Below are 22,293 nucleotides of genomic sequence, written 5' to 3' on the forward strand. Positions count from 1 at the left end.
CCCATCCTCGGCCAGCCTGGCCTCCCTGAAATTCAGACCCCCTTCGGCGCGCAGGGTCCCCGCCGCGCGGTCCGCAGCCCAGCCCGGCGCCCGCTCGGGGTCACCCCTGCGGGCAGCCTCAAAACCCACCCGGGGCGTCCCCGCGTGGCATGACCCACTTAAGGTCGTGTTGAGGGAAAATGTTGGCCGATAGTGGAAGAACTCAAGGGTACATTGCGTGTTTTAAAGGGCACAGTACAAAACTTTCCAGTGGGATCCTGACTTCACTTGGGAACAACAAAAACATACGTGTGAGCCTGGGGAAATGATTGAAATATAAGCCAGTTATTTTAACAAGAGTTATCATCCGATGGCACAACTCTGGGCAAGTTTTATTGTCTTATTTAGGTTTTTTGAATTTTCCGCATTGCCCACAATCAACATTACTTTCATAATCAGAAATTGTTCATTTTACAGGGTTAAAGTCCTCCACCTCGGAGAGCTCAGAGTGAGGATGGAGGAGAAAGGCAAGTCGCGCATGATGACTAGAACAAAATATGGGTGGGAGTGGGGAGGCAGGCGTCAAATAAGGATGGAAAGGAGAGAGCGGGGCCCCAGGGCGAGGCCTGCGGGTGGGTAGCAGGAGGGTTAGGAGGCAGCATGGAAGAGATGCTGGAGCTAGGTCTTGGGGCCCTCAGGGACCGGCAGTCTGCCTGCCACTGGAAACGAGGGCAAGGGCGTCTAAGGGCAGGGGGGGAAGATTGGCACCAAGTTTGCAGACAGTGGCAGGAGAAAGCAAATCTGAGGCAGGATAGGAGACCGGCCCTGAGGGAGGCTGGAGCCCAGAGTAGTGGGTCAGATCCCTTTGAGGCCAGGCCCTCAACCTGAGCCCCTGGAGCCCCACCCTCCATTCCAGCAGTACCTGGCAGGAGGCCTGGCGTCTGGGCAGCTGGACTAGGGAAGGATGGAGAGCCTGAGCTGAAATCTGGGCCCCAGCACTGCTACAGCCCAACTTTGTGACCTTGAGCAAATCAGCTCTATGAACTTCAGTTTCCTATAAAATGGGGATTCTGATCTGACAATCAGGTATTGATGTTTTGTAAAGCCAGGAACCATGCTTAAATGGTGCTCAGAAATTTGCTAAACTTGGTTGGTGGGAATTTAAAGTGTTAAAAAACCAAACATACCTGAGTCTTCTCATGTGTGATGCACAGCAAAGCTAAACACTGACATCAGGATATAGGGAAAGACAGTGGCTAATGCCCAAGGTCCCAAACTCGCCTTTGGCTTACAAGCAAGGATTTTTTAAGACAAAATTATGGGAAAGGTGTAAGAATATAGACTGCGTGATTGGCTTCTGCACATTCTTCTGCTTGGTCAGTGGTGTTTCAGGAATCTTAACTGTCAGTCAGTCTTCTGGCTCCACCCCGTCTGGGGTCTACGTGATTATTGTCAGGAGGTGGTCTATCTGGGGGGAGGGGAGTTTAAGTTCCTATAAAACATCTCTAGAATTCATGAATGACAAGTTTGTCTGTGGCCTTGAGGCAGAACTCGGAGTCCTGTGTCTGTTTAATTTGCTTTGATTTGCAAACTCATATTTTCTTTAATCTCTACCTAGTCTAATTTACACATTCTGGTCACAATTAAGAGACTTGGACTTCTCTTTGTTAATGAGAAGTCTGAGGGGCTTCATCACAAGAGGGCCACCTGTACGGTTACAAAAGGAGATTTAATGTTTTAAAACCCGAAGTGGCCCTGGTTCAGTCCCTGTGGGAAGGAGGCCTGGCTGTTTCTGGGAGCTGAGAACTGGGGCTCCTACCACTACCACCAGTTTCTCCCTGTCTCCCTGAGACTGGGAATCTCTCCTTCAGCGCCGGGATGCGTCTGGGCCACTAGAGGGCGCTCATTGCATCTTCTCTCCTGGGAATGAGTCTGGTTCTTTAGCAAAGAGCCGCTCCCAGGAAACTCCTTTTCTGGTAATTGACATCTGCTCTCCATGCTGACTTAGGGGCCTGATTATCTCCAGGGACCATCCCCATTCTGAGGGTACAGAGTAATGTAATGCAGACAGAAGAACTCTCTCCTCTGCCCATCACTCCCCCTTAGACCATACACATCTCTGCCATGCCCATCTCGGAGGAAGGAGAAAGAGGGGGAGGCAGACATCTCCCAGGCCAGAGGGAAAGGGAATTTTTGGAAGTCACTGGAGTTGCCGATTCTGTCAGGGCCTGTGGCTCACAGAGCAGTGATGGTGGAAAAAGGCAAGTAAGCAAATACATGTACATAGTGAAAGGGTATCTCGCCGCGACCCTCCTTATCCAGGATGACTCAGGAGACACGGGCCCACGCAAGAGACTTTATTATCTGAAGGAGAGAGTGGCTGCCCCAGATGGGGGTGGGGAGAGAGAGAGAGAGGGAGCAGCAGAGAGAGCAGTGGGACAGAGAGAGGGGGTGGAGAGAGAGAGAGCGCGCGCAGGGGACAGAGAGACAGAGACAAAGAGAGAGAGGACAGCAGAGAGACAGAGAGACAGAGAGAGGCAGAGAGAGCAGACAGAGACAGAGAGGGAGCAGCGAGTGAGAGGGACAGAGAGAGAGAGGGCAGCAGCGTGGTGCCTTTTATTGTGGCGGATCCGCTAGGCCTGTTGCCTTGGGGGAGAGTCGGGATGTTTAGAGATAAGGCGGGGTAAGCCCAGGCAAGCCCCCGGCATAATTCTTACCGGTTTATGTGCTTGGGACCATGGGGCAAATGGAGGATATATTACTATATTCTTACATACAGCAGCACAGACCCAGAGAAAGTCACAGAGAGAGACACACAGAAACAGTACTTCACACAGAGATACGGACACAAACATACACAGATGCCTGCTTTCCCACCAGAGAGGAAACCCTCTGATCAAACATCCACTCTTCACCCGCTCTCCAATGTCATTCCCTAGGCTAAGGGCACAACAAGCCAGCAAAAATATAAGCAAATCAAGGAAAAACTACTCAGCCCTGGGATGCCTCGCTAGCTTTTTTTTTTTTTTTTTGTAAATAAGCATTTGAATGTTGTTTTGTTCTAGGAGCTGCAAGGCAAGCACAAAGGGAGCCCTTTCTCATGCAGGGCGGTCCCTCTGCAGGGCCCTCCCTCCACCCCACTCATCCTGCCATCCACCCACCAGCAGAGATGGCTTTCCATCCTGGCCTAAGTGGGGATTCTTCCTGTTTAAAAAGGATGAATGAAAAGACAAACCACCTTAACTTTTCCAAGTTAAACTGCAGGCTGAGATGACATTATGCTTTCTTAGAGTTGCTTTATTGAGCAAGAGAGAATGTAGAGCAGGGTGGTCTGGAACAGGCAGAGGCAGGTGTAAGGATGGGGCATTAACCAAACACTGCAATTCACACAAAAATGCCAGGATGGAAAGTTTGCTCCTGACCAAGCTCAACACCCAGTAGGAAAAAGTTTGAGAACCCGCCTCTTCCCCCCTCCCCGTCAGTTGTTAGGGTGGCCTCCGGGGCCTCCTGTCACTCACAGCCCTGTGCCCCATCCATTTCCCACATGGAGGCCAGGAGGGGCTGGCTTAGTGTGGCCTCAGCTCCCCCTGGCAGGGAACTCTGGTCCGCTAAAAGTTTTCTTTCCCTTCCTCAGGCTTGAAGCATGAGAACCTCCTCTCTCTAGTCTAGAAATGGGTAAATGATGCGTAATTTATGAGCACGTCAGCCTAAAGCGCATAACTCATACGTGCACAAAGGGGCCAGGTAAATATTTAAAGATTAGAGCCAGCTAGGGAGAAACACAAAAGGCTGGAACAATGGGGGTCTCTCTGAATTCACTCTTCCCGAGCTGGGCCAGCCCGGTTCACTGTTGATGCACTCACTGGGGTCCCAGCTTTTGTCCCCAGGGGGGCCCTTGGCTGCCCGGCTATTCCGAGTCCCAACACAGCTAAAGAGAGTTAAACAATCGCAGCCTCTCCAACCCCATCTGGAGACAATTGGCTGAGTCATTTCAGTGCTTTTGCTGTGTCCCAATAGTTAATTACACGGAGCAATCACTTCATTCCACTTTGAAATGCATCTATGAAGGGGCACAGTGCCTTTCTTCCACCAGGCACAAGCACAGCCTTGGCAGCACTCACCAGTTAGTATGACTTTAAATGCCTGAGGGCTGCAGAAAGGAAGGGGTTCCCGCCTAGGGGAGAGGGGCTGCACCCTGCTGCTGTTCCTGGGAGAGCTGGTAGGCTAGTAGGATGGAACTTCCAGTAGGCCTCTTGTTCTGGGGCCTGCAAACCCTTCCCTACCTCGTCTCCACACCGAACTTGTTCTGTGAAGTTCCTTCTTTTGCTGAAGTCAAGAAAACCAAACGGGGGATGGGAGGACAAAGGCACAAGTTACTGTTTGCCTTAAATTCCCCAGCATGAGAAAGCAGAGGGCCCCGAGTACTGCTGGAAGCCCCCAGGACCCTCCAGAATTATAGAAGAAATTTCTTAAGTGAGCAGAGGGCCGTCTGGGTCTCCCTAGCGCTCTGCCCGAAATTGGGTTCCTTTCCAGGCCCCCTGGGGCCCCTGGATGCTAAAGATGGAATGGGAGTCGGTGGCCTACATCCCAGTTTGCATAAGCCTGGCTTCTAAGTTGGTTCATGCTCCGTGCCGCCAACCCGAGGACGCTTCGTCCTGCATGCTCTCGGAGGACAGGGGGCGAGGTTGCTGCCACTTCTCCACCCGCGGAAAGCGCCTCCCTCGCCTCAGCGCGCCTCTTGGATCGGACCTGCGGGAGAGCCTGTGCAGGATGCCCAGAGGCAGGACTTGCAAACGGGGTGGGGGTGGGAGTGGGGGAGGGGGGTGGAAGTGGGTCGCATCTACAGGAAGGGGCTTGGTGACTTGTCCACCATCTTTTGCAATGACTTTGATGCGAAGATCTGTTTTTAACTTAATGGGGGAAGTGGCTGCCCGGAAGGAGCCCGGGTTGGGGGTGACGTTGGGATGGGAGGAGCGGGAGGAAGCTGTCTCCGAACACTGGGAGGTGAGGATGGAACTTGCGCGGATCCCTTTCAGCCTTGAGCCCCGCGCGACCCTCGGAGGCGTGAGGCGAGGAGCGGGCCACGGGGGCTGTCGGAAGCGGGGGAGCCGCTGTAGGAGCAAGAGAAGCCCGGGAAGGGGAGGAGTCAGCGTAGGAGTAGAGACCCTGGCCAGAGGGCTTGCCGAAGGGGAGGGCATGGTGGGCGCTGCGGGGTGGGGGTGGGGGTGGGGGCAGCGGAGGCCGGTTAAGTGGGAGGGGGCGGTGCTCGGAGGCCAGGAATCCCGCCCGGGCCGCCTCGCCCTTCTCTCCTCCTGCAGCCGAAGCAGAACATTGCGAATTAGCGCATTTTGTGGTCAATTTTCCAGTGTTTAAGAAACACTAAGTCACCCAAGTGAGCGGCGCCACCCAGCGCAGCTAGGATCCCAGGGCACCGCCTCCAGAGGAGTGGTGGGTGCCGGGGAGCGGGTGCAGGCCGCCCGCAGGCCGCTTTATGGCGACCCTAACTGAAGAGAAGGCGGGCCGGCGTCCTCGCTGCGGGACTCGAGAGCGGCCCCCAGGGCCATTGGCTTGCTGATGCCCTGCAGTTGAAAGGCACGGGCGGTGGTTTCTGGGGAGGGATCTTAATTAGAGGACAAATTGCCCCGCTGCCCGCGCTGCTCGAGAGCCGGGGCGGGGATGAGGGAGACCGCCAGAGCGAGGCGCGCGCCCAGCCTCTGTGCAGATGTACAGCAGCTGGAAGCCCGCGCGCGCGGCGGGGCGCCCGGAGTTTGGCTCCGAGGGGGCGGGCGCGAGGACGGCTTTGTGGGGCCGGCACAATGCCCTTAACACTCGGCTGCCCCCTTTGTGCCCGGCCTCGCAGCCCGCCCTCCCCACGGTGCCTTTGTACCGCGCCGCCACAGCCCCAAGCTGAGCGAGCGCACGGAGGCCGCTGGGGCCCCGCCAGGCCCGGCGCTTCAAAGCTGTACGGCGCGTGGCAGCGCCAGTCGTCCGTCCTCGGCCCTGCCGCCCGTCCCCTGTCCGGCCCGGCCCGGCCCGGATCTGGCCCTCAGACCCTACGGCCGGCTCAGGGCAGAAGAGCACCAGGACCCCCTGTGGCTGCAGCCCCAAACTGAAAGGAAGGCGGGGCGCGATTCTCCACGCTCCTTGGCGCCTGGGAACGCTGCCTGGGCAGGGGCCAGGAGGCCTCGAGGGAGCTGGGGCCGCCCACACAGGACTCAGTGACTTCCCCTTCTCCTCATGTTGGGATTTGTTCATTCCTGTGTCGCAGGTCTCAACTGCAGAACTTTTGTGTCCATAAGACTTCCCCTTGTCCTCTCGAGCAGCGGTGTGGGCCAGCACTGTACCGGAACACCATTTTACAAACACCAAAACTGAAGCTACGAGAGCCCAGTACAGGGAGATGTCCGAGTTTGAACCCAGGGACTCCCCCGGACTTCAGCCTTCCTGTCGCTCACACCTACTGGAGTCACTCCTGAGGCCCAAGCCGGGCCTCCTGCCCCGGAGTAGTGTTGTAGCCCCATCCTGGGCAGGTGCTTCCTCTACTGAGCTCCCTGAGTGTCAAACCACAGCCTGGGTAATGAAAAAGGGTTGGGGCACACACACCCCACCTCGAAAAGCGTAGAATGGTGCTTTCCCCTGAGATCAGTGGTCTTCCCCACCCCCATCTCCCATTTGCTGGAACTCAGAGAATGCCGGTGGGGATAAGCTCCCAAGCCTTCCCTGTGAAGGAAAGTGTTCTCAGAGCCTGAGCTGTCCAGCCTGGAAAACCAGGTCTGGGGTGGGGGAGGACCTGCTCTGCCCGCTCCCAGAACCTGCAGCTCCTCTGGCCACGACTCTTAGTGACTCACCCGGGGTTTAGGCTGCCTGCAGCTTGCCCTCACAGCTGGAAGAGCGTGTGGGTTGCGTCCCACCCAACAAGGTCCGAGGGCATGTGAGCCTACACCATGGCACAGGAATGCTCCAGTCCTGAGGCTCCAGCCAGAAGGAAGCTGGCTGTGGCCCCGCAGGCGGGCTGCACGCTTTAATGGTACACATGTTGCTGCGTGGCCCCCACGGGCCCGGCCTGGGCCCGGCTTTGAGCAGTCACAGGCAGAAAATCATTGCATTGTCCCAACATTAGGGCAACTAATGCAGCGTTGCCAGTGAGGCCAGAGCGTGAAGCCTGCAGAGAGGCCTCACTGGCGGGTGCTCCCGCCTGCGCATCTTCATCAGCCCGTGGAGGCCCAGTACTCTGTCATAGTCATTATCCAGTCTCGGAGACAGCTGGGCCCCTGGTGCTCCCCTAGTGGGTCCCCCAGCCCTGAATGCTTCGAGGCAGGGGCAGCAAGGACTAGTCAAGTGGGCCTGGTGGTGAGGCCCAGAACCTAGGGACACTGGGATGCGATAGGGCAGGGAGGGGGTGGGCATGTGAGGGGACTCCAGACTCAGGAAGTGGTGAGGGTGAGAAGGATAAAGAGGGTAAAGAGGATCCCTGGAAGGGAGGAGGGATCCTGGATGGGAGGCTGACACAAGGGCTATGGAAGGGGCTCAGGCAGAGGGAAGTGGGGAATTTCCTGATGCATCCCCCTCTTGTTCCCTCCCCTCGGGGTTCCACGAGTCCTGGAGCATCTTATTGACATGTAAACGAGAGGCCCCTATAAAGGCAATGACTAGCTCTCCAGGGCGCAGATACTACAACATGGGCACTGAGCCCAGGACCCAGGGCAGCTTAGCCGGCTCTGCAGGCAGCTTCCGCAAGGTCTGGGGCCCTGAGGAGCTTGGGGATAGGGGCCCTGCCAGGCTGGGAGGGGCAGAGGGTGACAGGGCCTCACCCCTGCCTGCTAATGCCACCCCTCCACAGATCTCCAAGCCGCTGATGGAGAAGAAACGACGGGCGCGCATCAACGTGTCGTTGGAGCAGCTGAAATCGTTGCTGGAGAAACACTACTCTCACCAGGTAAGACGTGGGGACGTGGTAGAAGTGTGTGTGTGGGGGCTGATACAGTTCCCAACCTCGTCCGCTCCAAGCCGGGCTGCCCAGGTAAAGAGCTCTTTCATTGGACTGCAGATCCAGAAACGCAAGTTGGAGAAGGCGGACATACTGGAGCTGAGTGTCAAGTACATGAAAAGCCTTCAGAACTCGGTTCAAGGTAGAGGGAGGCCCTGGAGGGTGAGGGGTGAGGAGCTGGCGTGGGGTGCCTTGTGGGGTCGGAGCCACAGATGCGACAATGTCAGATAGAGGGGACGGATGGAGGAGAAAGCTCAGGGCAGTGGGCAGCTGGGTGAGGAAGGGACTCCAGATCGCTGGAGAGAAGAGGCAGCACGGGCCTCGCAGGCTTAGAGTTGCAATGTGGGTGGGCCAAGGTCTGGACTCAGGGGCGGCGTTTGGGTTGCTTTTCCTCCCCCCCTTTCTCCTCACCTCTTCTTTCCTCCTCCCCGCACCTATTCTGCCCTCCCCTCCACATTTCTGCCGTCTGCTCCCCACTCCGCAGGACTCTGGCCAGTCCCCAGCGGAGCCGAATACCCGTCGGGCTTCCGCCGCTGCCTGCCGGGCGTTAGCCAGTTCCTGCGGCGCGGAGAGGAGGGCGGCGGCGGCCCACGCTGCCCCCTGGTGCCCGAGCGCGTGGGCGGCAGCACCATGGACAGCGCCGATCCCTGCCCGGAGACTCCCGGAACGCGCGGCTTCTGCGCTCCCGCCGTCTGGGCCCCTGTTCCGGTCTCCGGGGGCTCGCGGTCTCCGCCACCCCGGCTCCTCTTCCCTGAAGGGCTCCCCGGTCCGACCTCCAGCGTCCCGGCGCCGCAGCCAGCATCTCGCCGTTGTGCAGACAGCCCGGGAGCGGGGCTCCGCGTGTGGCGGCCCTGGTGAGGCCCAATGCGGTCTCGGACACAAGGAGGCCCCTGTCTGGCTTGGGGACGCAGAGACTGTTTTCAGAGCGCCCGCGGTAATGGCCGGGACCCCAGTTGTCAGTTCTGGTCAGGGGCGGGGTGGTCGAAAAGGTGCTGCGTGCCCGCAGACGCGGAGAAATACACGGAACCACGGGGGGACCCGGGTCTGCGCGTCTAGGCATAATCCATCCATCAGTCCAGCCCCACCTACTCAGGCAGAACCCGCTCTCTTCTCCCGCCCACCCTCCAGTAGGGCTGGGAGCGGGTGTCCCGGCCTGCGCCCTTTTCCCAGGGCTCCCGGAGGAAGCCCGCCCCCGCCCAGCAGCCGAACTACGGTGGGAAGGTCGCCGTCAGCAGCAGCGCAGAGCGGACCCCTCGCAGCGAGGAGAATTGCTGCCCCGCCCCGGCCCATTCAGCCAGCCGGAGACGCCCCGTTCCCACCGACCCAAAGCGCGCCGGGCCCCTCCCCGCCCCGGCGGCGAGGGGCCCCAAGCCCACCCCCACCATGGGCCCTCAGGGCTTCCAAGGATCCCCACCCCCTCCGCCCGCGGCACGCCCCGCCTCTCCAGAAGTTCCGGCGGAGCTGCCCAACCCCGAAAGATGCTCCGCCCGCATGGCTCCGGGAAGTCCCCGTGCACCGCCGCGCCAGTTTGAAGGCTGCTAGAGAGAAGCCGAGTTCCTATCCTGCGAGAGTTCACCCCAGGGACTCGGCAAAGACCCCCGGCCCCGGTCGGGGAGCCCCCGCCTCCAGACCTCTGGGCCGCCAGGGAGCTCAGGATCTTCAGCAGCCCTCGGAGCTCTCTGCGTCTGTTTATTCGTCCGAAAATTAGGTCGTTACTGTGCCCGGACTCTAGCCCCGGGGGATCCTGGCCTGAGAGAGGCCTCCTGGAGGTGGGGGGATGGAGATCCCGCGCAGCGCTCGAAAGATATCTTGGCACTTCCTCCCACCAGCTTGAAATTCAGAATAAATGTTACGAATCTGTGAAATGGGCATAAAGAGATCAGGATGGTTCAAGTTTCCTCCCACAATGCCTATTAGGTTTATCGTTTTGAACGACAAATAACTATAAAGTATTTCTTGTTTTGGGCTGCCCCTGCCTTGCCCATGTTCTAAACCTGACCTAGTCAGACAGCGGGGAGATGGAGGCCTGGCTCCCCCACCCTCCCTAGTGGGTTCTCCGGGGCTCTCTCTGGTCTCGGCGTCCTGCTGCTCTAGGCGTTCAGAACCGGTGTGGGGGGCGGGGGCGAGCGTCTGCGGCCGCACTAATCCCCCTGCAGGCCACCAGGTGGCGACCATGCACTGCGGACCCAGGGCGCGGCCTCCAAATTCTTACTCCGGCCAACGAGCGGATCAACAGGCACAACAGGCCTGGTGCCCCCAGGTCCGGTCCAACTGCCCTATAGTCCTCGCTTTTCTGAATCAGCTTCACAGGGGCTACCGACCCCTGAAGCCATCCCCAAGGCAGGGACTGCCATCTACACTTCTAGAGATTCTCCTATTAGGACTTCGGTGTCCCTTTTGTTGCTCCAGGCCTCTCACGGGGTGGGGCCGCTTGCAGTTGCATAGAAAACAGAAAAACTCCAACTCAGAGAAATGGCATGCTAGCCGAGCAATTCAGAACCCAGAGGCGGACAGCTGGCCCATGGTGCCCTTAGATTCTAGAAGGGTGTTTCCATGAAACCAGCCTAGGAATGCCAGGTGCAAATCATCTGAAGTTTTTTATTGGATTCGGTACAGAAGTGCTCAGTTGTCAAAAAACTACAAACGGATCCCTGACTCTGGGCTGGGTGGTGGTAAAAAGGCAGAGCTTCCTCCCAGGTGAGCCCAGGGTCAAGCTATCAATGCAGCAAATAGGTCTGGAGTCTGCACAAAGTGTGGGAGGAAGCCCCACACACCAGGGTCCTCTGCTTGGGGCCCTCCTTTTTTTGTAAAAATTGGGACTGGAGGGACTTTGGGGTACCGTATCCCCTTGCAAGTACTGTGTTGGATATAAAATAGAGTGAAAACCCAAAGTGACAAATGATCCAGCCTGAGGGGGAACAGTGTCTAGCTGATGACCTCTGACCCCACATGCCATGTTGGTCCTTGAAGGCACAGCAACACTGGCCAGAGGTGGCCCCTCTCATCATGCTAGATGCAGTCAACTGCCTTGCTCATCTGTGGCCAGCTCATCCCACTACCCCATAGCCAGAGACTGAGTGGCCTCCTGAGCAGAGACAAGTCAGGCAGTCCCCAACCCGTGTCCCTCCCAGAGGCCTTTTTTGGGGGCTGGGACCTTGTCTAGAGGGCAAGGAATGGGCTGGGTCACCTGAGCGCAGCACCAGAGCTGCAACTGCAGGTTGCAGAGCAGGAGGGAACACAGTGTAGGCAGGCTCCACTCTGGCCTGGAATCCACTTCAGGTCTTCATGTTTAGAGGCCACTGCATGGAAGCAGGCAGGGGCCAGGATGAGACAGCCTCTGCATTTGCCTGTCCCCCCGCTTGAGGTCACAGCTATTTATGGGCCTCTCCTTAGCCTGACTCTAAGAAGACCCAGCAGGTCCCTGCCAGGCCCCATGGCAAAGCCCAGGCCTGCAGGGGGTCTTCCCAGGAGAGAGAGGGAGGAAGGCCCTGCCTGCAGGATGAGGGAGGACACTTGCCAGGGACCAGGCCTTAAGCCAAGAACCTGGGGTACCTCTAAACCAGGATCCCTTTCTAGCCAGACCTGCAAAGGTGGAAGATGAAACTGGGGACAGGGACTAGCCTACTCCCTCTTTGCTTCTGTCCTGTCCACCATGCACCCACGACCTTCATGTTGGGGTCACAGAGGCGACCAATGTGGTGGGGAGAGGCCACAACGGCAGAGTCATGAGGGTGCAGATGCTAATGGAGGTCAAGGTGGGTGGGCTGCCACTGGTGATGGTGCAAGTGTTGTGCTTTTGCTGGGGTGGGAGTGAGTTCCCACGGGGGCCAGGGGCACTGACAGTGGGAAGCCTCAGGCCTGGGGCCCACACTGGGCCACACACTTAAGGCTGACATCCACAAAGGAGCCATGGAGGGCCCTAGACTGGCTCTCGTGCCCTGTCCACTCAGTGGCCAGTACACATGGACCAGGAGACTTCTCCAAACAGTCCTGAGAGTTAATATGGTCACCTGCTCATCACAGATGGGGAAACAGAGGCAGAACAGGTCAGCAGGGACAACTGCTCAGAGAGGTTGTTTGGGCTCTGAATGCCCTGTGCTTAGAGACCCTCTGTACCCCACCCACCCCCTGAGGTGACAGAGTGCAGAGTGGAGAGCCCATTGCAGTCCGGAGGCCTCTCATTGCTGCAGGGCAGGGCTTTGTTCCAACCAGGGATGGCTCTGTCCCTGGCTTCCTGCTGCCCCAGGGCTGCAGAGCCTGCCTTTACCTAAGTCCGGCCTTCCTCTATCCAGAGATGCTGTGCCCAGGGCAGCCGTCGTCCCAGAGGGACCTAGACCCTCGCACGGGCTGGGCCGGCGTGGCATCTTTGGTGATTTGCGCCCGCAGGCCCCCCGGGGCCGCCGGGTGCGTGAGGGAGGCCCCCACGGGGCCTAGGACGCCGAGCCCAGCGAGTCCGAGTGCAGGGTGACGTAGCCCGACGACTCGGAGGGCGAGCCCAGGAAGCTGCTGGTGCTCCCCGCGCCGCCTACCGCGCGCAGGCTCCCGGGCTCGCCCCACGACGCGCTCAGGCCGGCCCGCAGGGGCCCGGGGCGCAAGGGCGCGGCCGGGCGCAGCCCGGGGCTCCGTGGCCCGCCGCCGCCTGCAGGGGGCACCGCGTCCCCGCCGGCCGGGGGGCAGGCGGCGGCGCGCACCGAGAAGGGCCCCGGCGGAGCCGGCGGGCGGCGTAGGGCCTGCGGCTCGCGCTCGAAGGCGGTCAGCGCGAAGGTGTCGGGCAGCAGCGAGGTCGAGGCGGAGCGGGCGCCGGGCCCGGGGCGGCGGCGCGGGCTGCCGGGGGGCGAGTCATGGGCGCGGCGCGGGCCGGGTGCCGGGGACCGCAGCGACAGCAAGCTCTCGGCCGAGCGGTGGCGCGGACCGAACGGGGGCACGTCCTCCGCGAAGGCCAGCAAGCTGCAGCGACGCCGGTCGGACCCGGCGGGCAGCACCAGGGCGGCCAGGTCCTCGCCAGAGCCCCAGCGCGGCAGGAACGCGGGCATGGGGACAGCGGCCCACACGTCCGCGTCATCGTGGGAGAGGCGTCGCGTGGGCGGGACCTGCCGGGACCGGCGGGGTTAACTGGGTTGTCCTCTCATAAAAGGGGCCGAAGCTTTCCTACACTGGGCAGAGCTGCTGGTGTGTGGGTCGGGGGCCAGGCCTGGGCCCAGGTACCCTGGTTTGGAGCTGTGAGATTTGGACAAGCGACAGTCTCTCCTGACCTTGGTGTTGTTGGGGAAAAGGTCCCTTAACTCGAGTGTTGGGCGTCAGGTGGACCACTCTCCCAGGCACAAGGGAACATGGAGACGGGATGGGGTGCCCCTCCTGGACCCACCCGCACAGGTGCTATGACCTGGGGCCAGCTGATCCTGGGAGAGTGAAAGCCACCCCCTGGAGCTGTGGCAGGCCTGAGATGCACTCTGAGGAGAGGCCTTGGGGCAGTCAGGATCCCGCCACCACGTTTGGTCTGGAGCCCAGCCCTGTCCCTACCTGCAGGTACTGCTTCTTGTCCTCGTGCAGCGGCCGCAGTGGGTAGAACTGGGGCAGGCCCCCCTCCAGAGCAGAGAGCTCATACTTGGCTATCCTATCCAGGGCCACAAAGTCGCCTCCATAGCTGTAGTCCAGGGAGCGCTCCAGCACCAGGTCCGGGGGCACGCCACCCTCCAGGCTGGTATCTGCAGGGTGAGACAGAAACTTAGGGCCATTGAAACTCAGGGATTCCTCGGGACCCCCCATACACACACAGGGCAGAAGGCTGGTTATGGGAAAGGGAAGGGCTTTAAATCCTGTCACCTTTTTGCTGTGGGTCTGGGAAGGTCACAAGAGGTGTTTCCTCTATAGGGGCAGGACCTGTTACCTCTCAAGCTTTGGGGTCACTAAATGCACACATGGGTGTGACAGTGAGTGGTACATAAGGGCTCAGTCTGGGGTAACATCATCATTGCTGGAGGGAGACAGGACCTGGGTCTACAGGAGCCACAGGGCTGCCGGAAGCTTGGTGGGACACATTCAGTCTGGTGTCCACGGCTACTGCCCAGGTCAGCCATGCTGAACAGGAGAATGCTCCATGGGGCACTTAGGTCACTTGGGGGCTCAAGCACATTTGGGGGTGAGACCGGGGGTATCCGGTAGTTGAAAATGGGGTAACCTCAGTGCATGGGGTGGTCACTGACAGCTGTTATCCTGACTCTAGTAACCTCATCCAGACACCCCTCTCCCTGGGGGCTACTCTCAGGTCATCCTCACCATCGTCCAAGTCGTCATCATTGGCCATGAGGGCTACACACTTCTCCCAGACCGCCTTGAGGTCGGCGCGGTAGCGGTCGCAGGCCCAGAGGAATACAGGCAGCAGGAGGGCCTGGGTCACTGAGCACCAGAGCACGCACAGCGCCATCCAGGGTGCCGAGGCATCTGCCCGCAGGCTGCTGAAGCTCACCACCTGTGGGCACAGGATTTGGTATGGTACCCAGAGGGACCAGGCACACGGCTTCCGCTCCCAGCCTCAGCTCTCCCATCTGCGCCTGGGCAGGGGTTGGGGGAAAGGCAGAGCTCTAGGCTCTTGGGCGGGAAAGGGCACTGTGTGAGGGTACCAAGCCCTGCCCACTGAGAGCTGCTGGCTGCCCAGTAGTCCCGGCCTTGTGTGTGACAGCCCTTCACCACCCTCATGACGGCCTGGGAGAGAGGTGGAGGGCATGGACTACCACTGTCTTTTTCAGAAAAGGAAAACAGGCTTGGAGAGCCAGGTCTCAGGCCTCCCAGTTCAGGGATCTTCCTGCCATCCTCACTCCTCCATGGCCAGTGGCTCCTCGGCCCTGCCCCTACTCCAGGGGTTCAGGTCTTGGGCCCTAGAGGAGGAGAATCAAAGCAGTTTCTGAGGGTCAGAGGGCAGCCAGGGCCTTTGGGTCACTGCCCAGGGACCTCTCATTCCTCTTCTCCCAGGAGAGTTCATTTCCCACCTAGAGTGACATCTAACTATTCCCCCATCAGAGCAGAAGTGGGCATGAAGCAGACATCACGTTGGTTCTGCCATGAGAGTGGTGTGACCCTCAGAAAGGTGCTGAACCTCTCTGGGCCTCAGTTTCTTCATCTGTAAAACAGGCCTAGAACAACCCAAAGGGTAAGGTAAACATTCCAGACACTGTACCGGGCCGGCAGCATGGAATGGGCTCCATAAACAGCATCCCCTTCCCGGCCCTGAAGAGAAGCTGGGGGCCCTTACCCTGCTGCTGTCTCCTGGCTCTGTCATCGCACACACACACGCCTCTCCCTCAGCACAGAAACCAGGGATGCTGGGCCCTACTGCACACAGGAGTACATGGCGGGTACCAGGCCCACCGAGGGTGGGAAGCAGGTCACCAGGGGCTGCATCCCGAGTGTGTCACTGGTCTATGAGGCTGCCGCTCTACCTGTCACCTAGAGCTCGTGTCCTGCGATGACTCCAGGGACCCAGCCTTGCCAGCTGCTTGGATGAACCCTCTGGCTGGTCCTTCCCCCTAAGCCCCTACCTGAATTGCTCAACTCTTCAGGAGGCTGGGCTGGAGCCCCAGGGGTGGGAGGGCTTCACTATTAAGTCCAGACTTCATTCCTGGGCCAGGCCCAGGCCCAGGCCCAGCCTCACAATCAGGGCCACAGGTAGCCCCACTGGACCTTGGACCCTTGTTGGCAGGACCTTCCTCAGCCCCTGGGATCAAGATCAACTCTCCAGCAGATGTTCAAGGCCCTCCCTATCTCCCAATTCAGGACCAAAGCTGATTCTGCCTCACCAAAGCCCCATTCTGTCCATCCTGGGACCTGGACTCACCAGGAAGCCCACGGGCATGTTACCCCATTCCCATGCCCTTCACATCAAATGGGTCTCACTCAGGTGAGGAAAGGTGCCTGAACTGTGGCAGAAAGACCCTGCCTAGGCTCTGCAGCCACCTGACAGGGGTTCAAGTTCTACTATGGCTGCTTTGATTTTACGTGGGCCATCTGACTCTCGGTGTCCGAAACTGCAAAAAGGGGATACTGACAATGCCTCCCTCAAAGGACTGGGTGTGAGGCTTCAACCATTTAATGCCTGAAGCATGCATAGCCCCAGAGCTGCCCCAAAGCCCATGTCCCCCAGCAGTCACCCACCAGCACGGGGAAGCCCATAAGGCAGTCATAGATGACAACGATGGTGGCCACCAGGCCTGTGATCTGCAGCGAAGTTTTGGTGGGCTCAGAGCCATCAATGGAGGAGCGGCGCTTGCCCTGGGTGTCCTCCACCACGATGGTGGGCACCGTGAAGGCATGGTGGTCGGCCCGGCGCCCCACCTGTGCAGCCAGTGTCTGGAAGAGGGCGATGGCTGTGCAGACCGCACCCATGGCCACACTGCCGCCCACCAGCAGCAGGAAACACACACCGAAGCCCAGGCCAATCTCAGCCACGATGAAGCGGCAGCCGTGGGTGTAGAAACGCTCACGTGTGTCGTGCCAGCCAACAGCAGGCAGGGCTGACAGGATGAAGGACACCATCCAGATGCCCATGACCGTGTGCACCGCCTGCTTCTTAGCGTTGCTCAGCCTGGCACAGGGTGGGGGCAGGACAAAGGGACCCGGTGTCACTTATAGTGTCTCCTCAGGGCCCTGGGGATCTGCAGAGGATCTCCAACTGCCCCGGCCCCAAGTACATCATAGTCGTAACACAGCCATCATGGTGGGGCCTTGTCCCTTGCACAGGGGGCATCCTCCTTGAGGATGCACGTTGTCACACACATCCTTACCCAGCATTTCTGTACCGGACACTGTGTATACCCAGGCACACCACCTGTGCCCACCTCCTGCAGCCCAGGGCAGCCCCTCCTAGGCCTCCCCATCTGACCCAAGCACAACACAGGGGTGGCACACCTCATGGGGAACTGGCACCACACCGAGGGCATTTGTGCACACAGACACACCAGGTAGTCCTTGTGCTCGTTGCCCATATGTCCCTCTTTAAGAACACCAGGCGTTCAAGTCTTGTTCACACACCAAGAGCTCACCGGTAGTTGACAGGCCAGCGGACCATCCACATGCGGTGGTAGGAGAGGGAGGTGACAGAGAAGCAGGTGGCCAGGGTGAGGGTGTAGAAGGTGGACACAAAGACCTTGCACAGGCCCTCGTTCCACTCATAGTCAGGGCGCTGCCGTCGCAGCTGCACCACAGCGTAGGTGGCGATGGGCACCGCCACATTGAGCATGTGGGTGGCCGCAAGCATGCACAGCAGGAACTCCAGTGGCTTCCATTTCTTCTGCTTGGCACCCACGCTGAGGATGCCCCAGGCATTGGCCAGCAGGGAGAGGCCTCCGCATGCCAGCCAGCCCACCGCGCTGCCAGGCAGCCGCCGCTCATCACTCATGGTGCAGGCAGGAGCTGGCTGGCAGCTGGGACATCCTCCTCAGAGCCAGGCCTCAGCTCAGAGCAGCAGCCCTCACATGCGGTGGCCAGGGGACACCAGGGACCACGAGCATCTGCAGTAGAGGAGAAGCCAGTGAGTTCTTCATTGGCTGCTTCATTCTCCTCTCCTTTCTGGGGCCTCCTACCCATGTCCCTGGCACCCAGGGGACAAATATGAGGGCTCAGTAAGTGTGTGTCTCCTCACTTCCACCCATGCCTGGCCAATATGTACAATCTGGGCTTCCTTCCAGGTCACCTGCATCCTCAGGGAACCAGCCAGGCTAGGTCCAGATGGGCACTCCTGTGTGCCCTGGCCCTGGCCCAGAACCAGCCCTCACCATCCATGTTCCCAAATCCCCGGCCCACATGAGTCTTCCCCAGTGTATGTCAGGGGCCCTTGCCTTAATCTATCCCACTTCATTTGGCCAAATGAGGACACACCTGGGAGCGTAGGTCCTTTAAACCTCCCCTGTGAAGTAGAGGTGATCTGGTAACCACATTCATGCCCACTCTGGGAAAGAGCGGCCAGCTTTGCCCAGCTCAGCCCCGAGCTGGCCTTCCACAGCGGGCACACCTGGCACTACTGGCACTACCATAGGCGGGGGTTCAAACTAAATCCCAGCATACTAGCTGTGTGGCTTGAGCAAGGTCCCTGCACTCATATCTTCCTCTGTAAGGGGGACATGATGCTTCCTGCAGGGCGAGGCTGGGGTGGACAGCTGCCATACCTCTAAAGCCCCAGCCAGGCCTCAGGGACAGTGCTCTGGGTCACAGGATGAGTAACGACTGAAGGCAGTCCCTACTGTGCTCTGGATGCCTTGGGCAGCACGGGTCTGTAGACAGCCCAGGCACCGGAACCCGACCCCAAGGATGAACTGCTGACAGTCTGTGGACGGGAGCCAGGGACACAGGATGCTGAACAGGAGGCACTTGTGGGGAGGCGCCCCTTCCTGCCAGAGCCCAGGCGGCCGAGGCCCACCCTCCCCCTTCCCAGCCCTCCCAGCCTGGCTGGCATCCCTCAGCCCTTCGCTGTGTGGGGGGCTGGCCAGCCCTTCTGATGGGAGGCCCCCTCAAGTGGCCCTTCTGGCCACAGCTTGGGGTAGCAGTGTGGGAAGTACAATGCTAAGTGAAGGCCTACTGTGTGTTCTGCCTACACGTGGGCCCTTCTCACCCAAGAGCCTGTTTAATCTTACTGGCTCCAATTCTGCTGCCCTCAACACTTACGAGTGCCTGCTGGACTCCAAACAGCCATGTGATCCCCCAGAGGCTGTTTCTAGCTTGGAGTGGACAGGCCACTGCATGTCCTGTGCTCAGGGTAGGGAAGCAACACTGCCTGGCCAGCTGCCAGCACCCCTGCAAGGCTGGTCTGGGGTTCTTTCCTTCTGTCTGTGGCCTGACCCCCTGGGCACTGAAGGACCTACGAGGGGATTATGTCTCATTCATCTTTGTGCCCGTCATGGGCCTGCGGCAGCCCCCTGGCCCAGGGAAGAGTGCACTCTGGACCGCACTAGGGCCCCTTCAGGGTCTCCTAGGAGGGTTGGGGGACTTCTGGGGCCAGGGAAATTCCTTCCCAAACATTAGGCTTCTGTTTGCAGATCTTTTCTTCTTGCCCCCCACCCACAAGCCCAGCGTGGGAGGCAGGGCAGCCCCACCAGACTCTCCACCAGCCATCCCAGCGGCCAGCAAACCTCCCTGACCTCATCATGGTGTGGGGTAAAGAGCGACTCATCTCCCACTCCAGCTCCCTAGCCAGTTCCTTGACTTAGCTGGGCCTCAGTTTTCTCACGTAAGCTGGACATGACAGTACTTACCTCAAACGCACCGTGGGTAGTCGGTAAGTGGTACTGTAAAGTGTTCAGAGTGAAGCTGGGCGTACAGTAAGTGCCCAGGAAATGCTCACCATGTGGAAGTTTGTACTGAACCCGTCCCTGCTCACTGAGCTCTGCTGCTCCGTGCAGGCCAAGACACTGAGATTGGAGGTGTGGGTGAGCCTCCCCTGTGGATAGTCACCCCAAACAGAACCTGAGAAAGCGCAGCTTTGGGGGTGAGGAGGCCACAGGCCTGCTTACTACGGGAAGTCTACTACAGGTCCAGAGTTGGGGGCTGTGGGCCAGAGGCTGAGGACACTCGTGATCTTTGCATTATCAAATAGGAGGAAACTATTTGATAATAGTTTCCAGCATGCACCTGGTGGGTCAGTGTTATTAATAATATTAATATAATTATTAATATACCTCAACTGTCAGATTAAAAGGCCTGCCCTCAGATGCCCAGACAGGCTCTGTCTAACACCTGGGACCTGGGATCCAGTCCAGCTCCAGCCTACCCTGCCCATCTTTTGGTCACTGGTGCAAGGTGGCGAGGAAGGTGCCACAGGCTGCCACCGGCACAGCCTTTCATGGTGTGGTTATCCAGCCTACTGGTGTCTGCTGTAGGGAAAAGCTCTAAGTCTGTGGGCAGGAGAATGTGACCTGTGGGAAGAGGGCAGAAGCATCCTCCTATGAACAGAACACTCCTCCCAACTAGCAAACCACTGATTTTGTGTGATGAGTACAGCCATCACCCCATTTTAAAGATGGTCAAGCAGATGCAGAGAATGGTAAAATCATCAGCCCGAGCTATTCTGTGCCTGAGCCAGGACCCAAACTCTGCTTGCCTGACATCAAAATTCTGGCCTCTCAAACCCTAAAATGCTAGGGAACAAGTAATTTTTTGTTCCTTGAGCTGAAGTTGTCTTTCTGAGCCTCTGCCCTGCAGGATGGGCCCTACTGTTCCCACACTGCAGATAGGAACACTGAGGCTTGGAGCCCACTGTAACACAAGCCGCAAGTGTGAGGGCTCGGTTGGGGGGTCGGGACTCCTGGGCCTGGGATGCAGGAAGAATGTCACTGGGGTGGGCGTGGGGGTGGATGCCAAGGTCTCCAAATGCAGAGTGAGAGGGGCTGGCTGCGCGCAGACAGGGAGACCTGTTCCTCAGATTGGTAACCAGAGACCCACCGACCACATATTGTTCACGGGAAGCAGCGGACACTCCGGCCCAGACCCCAGGCTGGGCTCTGGCCACCGCGGCCCACACCCAGGGTGTCACCAGCCCCTCCTGAGAAGTTTCTCCGGCATCACACTCAAAGCGACCCCCCAGCATTTCAGGATAGGGCTTCCCGCCTCCTCGCGATTCCAGGGACCCTCCCGCCCCGCCCCCACCCCCTCAAAGCTTAGGGCAGACCTCAGGCACGACCGGCCTGCGACCCAACCCACCCAGAGGGCTCTCCGCAGGGTCCGTGGGCGGGGCCGGCGTGACGTCACGGCCCCGGGCCAATGAGGTCGCGTGGCCCCAGGGCTCTATTGCGCAACAAAGAGAACCCAGAACTTGAAAGGATTCCCCGGGCTCTGGCTGTGCCTGCCCGGCTCGCGCAGGCCCGCGCCCCTCGGCTGCCGCCCCAAGGCTGCTCTCCGCCGGTGCTGCCGCCCACCGACCTTGCAGGGCCCGGCCGCCGCCCGGGGCGGGGCTCGCAGAGCGGAGCCCCCGCATCACCGGCACGCCCCCTGGCCGCCCTCACCCGCCCCCAGCGCGACCCCAGCTCCTCTTTGCCCCAGTATCTCCGCCCGACTCGGCTCACCCCTGCGCGCCGGTCTCCAACGGAGACCCAGCCCTGCCCAGCCCCGAGGGTGCGTCCGAGCGACGACCGGAGAGCTGGACGCCCCCCGGGTCACGCTGGGCAGGGGTGGGCCCAGGACGTCCAGACCCGCCATTCTCGCATCCTGCAGGCAAAGCCCTGGGGCGGCGCTGCGGGTCCCGAGACGGGGCTGGAGCAAGGGGCTGGCCCCGGGGAAGTTACCCCGAAGGTGTCCAAGTTGGGGGGCGGGGCGCGCAGTCCTCAGCGGTGCCCGCGGCCCTCAGACAGACCCCACGACCGACCGACCGCGGACAGCCCCTCCCCGCCCAGGGTCCTCCGCCAGCGGTCCCCCAGCCCAGGATCCTCCCTCCCGGCGTCCCCGGGCCACGGCGGCGCTCACCCTGCATTCGGGCGCCCGGGGCTCCTGCTCGCTTTTCCCGCCTCCGGCTCCAACTGCGGCTGCCGCGCCCCCGGGCGGAGCGCAGGCCACCGGAGGCCGCGGGGGTGGCTGGCGCCGGAACGGCCCGTGGGCCGGGGCATCCTGGCGGCGGCTGCCAGTGGCCGGCGGGTTCCGCTCGACTCGCCCTGGCCCCGCGGCCTCTCCCTCCCCTCGCTCCGCGGCCGCCGCGTTTGGCTCCAGCCGTTCGGCTGGCTGCGCCCGGGCGGCCGGGGGCGGGGGGCGGAGCAGGGCGCATGCCTCCGCGCCGCCCCTCGGACCGCTCCGCCCCCGCCCCGAGGCGCAGCCCGCTGCTGCGTCGGTCTGTGGGTGAGTCCGTCCCGCCGCTGTCCCTCCCCCACGGCCGGAGGCGCACCCGCCTCCCACCCCGCACCCACCGCGAGGCTGAAGTCCCCTCGGGAGGGCTGCGCCTCCCGGGATGCCCAGATCACGCCGCGGGCCCTAGCTGCTGCCCTGGTCGGTCCCGACGGCACCTCCATCGCCGCCTCCGAGCCTCCTGGGGAAGACCCAGGCCCCGGGCTCTGGTGGCGGGCGAGCCTGTCCCGGGACAGGAATGGACAGTGAGATCCTAGGGCTGGAGGTGGGGGCCCCAGGGAGGCCTTCCGGGAGGAATCCACCTCTAAGGTGAACGATTGGGGCGCAGCATGGAGAGGACGTGCGGGCAGGGAGAGGAGAGGATGGACGAGCTAAAGGTTCAAAATTATCTTAGGGCTTTGGGGATCTCCCACTGGGATGAAGTGAATGGACCGCGGGGCTGTGGGTGGCTGGGTGGCTGCCCTTCCCTCCACAGGCTCAGAAATGGCCTCTCTCGAGCTGGATGAGACCAC

The 22,293-nt window shown here is 60.2% G+C and overlaps 2 protein-coding genes across 2 annotated transcripts; one reads left to right on the plus strand and one right to left on the minus strand.

Annotated features, from left to right (window-relative positions):
• The first annotated feature begins 6,235 nt into the window (after window positions 1-6,235).
• HES3 (hes family bHLH transcription factor 3) lies at window positions 6,236-9,664 on the plus strand. Its single transcript, XM_036925397.2, has 4 exons — window positions 6,236-6,553; window positions 7,820-7,915; window positions 8,027-8,108; window positions 8,451-9,664. Exons 1-4 carry the CDS (start codon window positions 6,380-6,382, stop codon window positions 8,822-8,824), a joined length of 726 nt encoding a protein of 241 aa, XP_036781292.2. The 5' UTR covers window positions 6,236-6,379; the 3' UTR covers window positions 8,825-9,664.
• Window positions 9,665-10,544: 880 nt separating this feature from the next.
• Window positions 10,545-21,662, minus strand: GPR153 (G protein-coupled receptor 153). The gene is made up of 6 exons (XM_036925395.2): window positions 21,410-21,662; window positions 17,002-17,469; window positions 16,115-16,544; window positions 14,243-14,435; window positions 13,487-13,671; window positions 10,545-13,056 (listed from the first exon to the last, which is right to left on the minus strand). Exons 2-6 carry the CDS (start codon window positions 17,355-17,357, stop codon window positions 12,397-12,399), a joined length of 1,824 nt encoding a protein of 607 aa, XP_036781290.2. The 5' UTR covers window positions 17,358-17,469; window positions 21,410-21,662; the 3' UTR covers window positions 10,545-12,396.
• Window positions 21,663-22,293: the final 631 nt, after the last annotated feature.

This window comes from Manis pentadactyla, chromosome 4 (genome assembly GCF_030020395.1).
Source record: "Manis pentadactyla isolate mManPen7 chromosome 4, mManPen7.hap1, whole genome shotgun sequence".
Classification (NCBI taxonomy): domain Eukaryota; kingdom Metazoa; phylum Chordata; class Mammalia; order Pholidota; family Manidae; genus Manis; species Manis pentadactyla.